This window comes from Penaeus chinensis, chromosome 9 (assembly GCF_019202785.1).
Source record: "Penaeus chinensis breed Huanghai No. 1 chromosome 9, ASM1920278v2, whole genome shotgun sequence".
NCBI lineage: Eukaryota > Metazoa > Arthropoda > Malacostraca > Decapoda > Penaeidae > Penaeus > Penaeus chinensis.
Genome location: NC_061827.1, coordinates 9,431,656 through 9,434,155, shown reverse-complemented (window position 1 = coordinate 9,434,155; position 2,500 = coordinate 9,431,656). Strand labels below are relative to the sequence as shown.

The 2,500-nt window shown below is 35.7% G+C and overlaps 1 protein-coding gene across 9 annotated transcripts in view; it reads left to right on the top strand.

The window, feature by feature from the left end:
- LOC125029151 (dentin sialophosphoprotein-like) overlaps window positions 1-2,500 on the top strand; it is an 84,422-nt gene that overhangs the window by 1,050 nt on the left and 80,872 nt on the right. For all 9 annotated transcript variants that reach the window (XM_047618986.1, XM_047618983.1, XM_047618985.1 and 6 more), the window contains exon 2: window positions 298-1,456. In XM_047618986.1, the coding sequence (XP_047474942.1) occupies window positions 1,298-1,456 (159 nt within the window). In that variant the 5' untranslated portion in view covers window positions 298-1,297. The remainder of the gene's footprint in view (window positions 1-297; window positions 1,457-2,500) is intronic.

Below are 2,500 nucleotides of genomic sequence, written 5' to 3'. Positions count from 1 at the left end.
TATAGATTTGTCACTCTCTGTGTTGATTATGCACAGCTCCTGCAATGAAAAATGAAGTACTTAACTTTTATAGAGTTGCACAAACATATTGACAGTGTATTACAGTTACTCTCAACTTCCATCCACTTAATGATATACATGGTAGACAGCAATCCTCTGTTATGAAGTTACATAAATATTGTTTTTTTTGGCTTTTGTAGATATTACTTATTGGTCGTGTGATTTGAAAATTATATAAACATTGAGGCCAAACTGGTTTTCATGTATCTCTAAAGTTTGTATTATTATTCATTGCAGGTTGCAAGAATCACCATGGCAGCAGATATTCGTGATACTTTTTGTCAATTCCCGCCTTAATGAGGATTATCAGTCCCTCGCCATTATGTTACATATGTGGCATTTATAGAAAAACGCAAGAAATCAAGCATGTGACTAAGGGCATTGCCTACCTTTTTTTTGATAATAGAAGAGTAAATAAAAACAAAATGCATCCCTAATAGTTGAATAACAGTGTGAAGATGACAGGACATCAAACCTTAGCAGCTAACGACTCTAGAGAACCTGACGTGCAGCTGGAACGAGCAGCTAGTGTTAACCAGCACGTCCTATTGCCGTGTGAAGAGAACCTTTTGCATCCCTAACAGAACTAAGTTGGGGTGGAGGCAGTTGATAACCCAATGTGGAATAAAGTGCTACACATAAGTTACCAAGTCGTCTAAGAGATAATATTTTATGACCGATGCAGCTAAAGCCGTCTGAATGGCAGCTAGAATGTAGCTCATCACAACAGTGGCATACTTGTTGTTGTTATTGTTATCTGTGGAAAAAATGTCTAGTTTAATATTTTGGTAAGATAAAATAGTATTGAGAAGAAAAAAAAAATCAGGTGAAGAAAGTACTGGTGATTAGAATCCACCAACTAACGTAAATACGTCAAGGTTCTTCAGGTAGAAAAGTCTGTACGAGATTTTGTACCTGAGGAGTGTTACCATATCATTAATTTCTAAGTCATTATCTTAAGTTGCTTCTGGGTGAATCGAGGTGCCCAGTGTGTTGAAAGTTACCTGTGAAAGAAATTTGGCGAGTATAAACCAAGTTTTGGCTAACAAAAGCCATGCATTATTTGCCATTTGTCTTTTGGATGATAAAGAGTGCATGAAATAATATGGAAGTGTCCTCAAACTATTTGAAAAGATAAAAAAAATATTAATGTTTGATAATCGAAATTGATGTTGAAAAATTTGATTGAAAATCTCTGTGCCTCTTAAGTTTAAATTTTGAAATTAATTTTGATTGTATGAAAGCCATAAAGGCAGTTTCAACGTTGTCCCCAAAGTGTTGTGTTGTGTCGTGGTGGAAGTTACTTACCAAGATGTCGCAGAATAAAGTCCGAAGTTCTGGCTCTCTTGCCAGCAACGACGACATTGTGAAGGCTGGATATTTGAAGAAGCTAAAGGTAAGTCATTTGCAACATATGTTTATCTAAAGTTTTTGTAGTTTTTAAATTAAACCTAGAAAGTAGCTATTCATTGAAAACTACTAATTTGGAAAACCATATTTTTGGGAATTAAAAAAAAAAAAAAAAAAAAAAAATAGTGGCATTCTGTATGGTTGATTAATTTTTCTTAACTGAAGAAACACAGAACACTATTTGAAGTATTTCATAGTAATTCTTAATGCTTTACTAAGTATATAATGTACTGATTAGGGTTAATCTTTATGGTATGGATGCACTTAGCTAGGGCAAATTGCATATGATATTCTTATAGAGGACTGACGTTGTAGTCTTCAGTACAAGAAATAATCTGTAGACATGAACGGTAACACATAAAGGAAAAAGATCACAGTGTTCCTGAGTTTCAGCTCTATCATGCCATGCATACTGAGCTGAAGACAGTTTGTTGAGGGGACAGAGCTTGCCATCAACCTTCCCCTCGGGGAACGCCCAGTCATGGCAACTTGTGTTATTGAATAAATTTTGTGATGCGGAGTTGGTGACTTAGTTTCTAGGGAGTGCGTCCGTACTGTAAAGAATTCCCCTGATTAGATGTGAAAATGTATTGAATCCCCTGCATGTAGTGTTGTTGCTAAAATTTCTGTAACATCCTTGCATTGCTAATAGTGCAGTGTCTTAACCATTAATTTCTAGCGTGCTTGTTTTTTTTTTTTCTTTTTTTTTTCCTTTTTTTTTTTTTTTTTACAATATGCATAGAGCAGTCCAAAGAAACTCATTGACATTGCTGTGTGTAGGCTGATGTGTACATGTATGTAGGGTTTGCTGCAGGGTTGTGAAAAGTTTTGGGATTAGTGTTTGCAGTTGGATCCTGCTCCTTGATTGGTAACATTGGCTCTGTTCTTGATTTTATTTTTTCATGGCAGTAGACGTGGCAAGTTTATCGAGTGCAAATGGAAGGCGACGGCCTCATTTAGGTTTCATGTTATTGTAATATGTACATGGATTCTCTATATGTTGGGGTGCAGAGAGAGTCTTCTGTAGTGA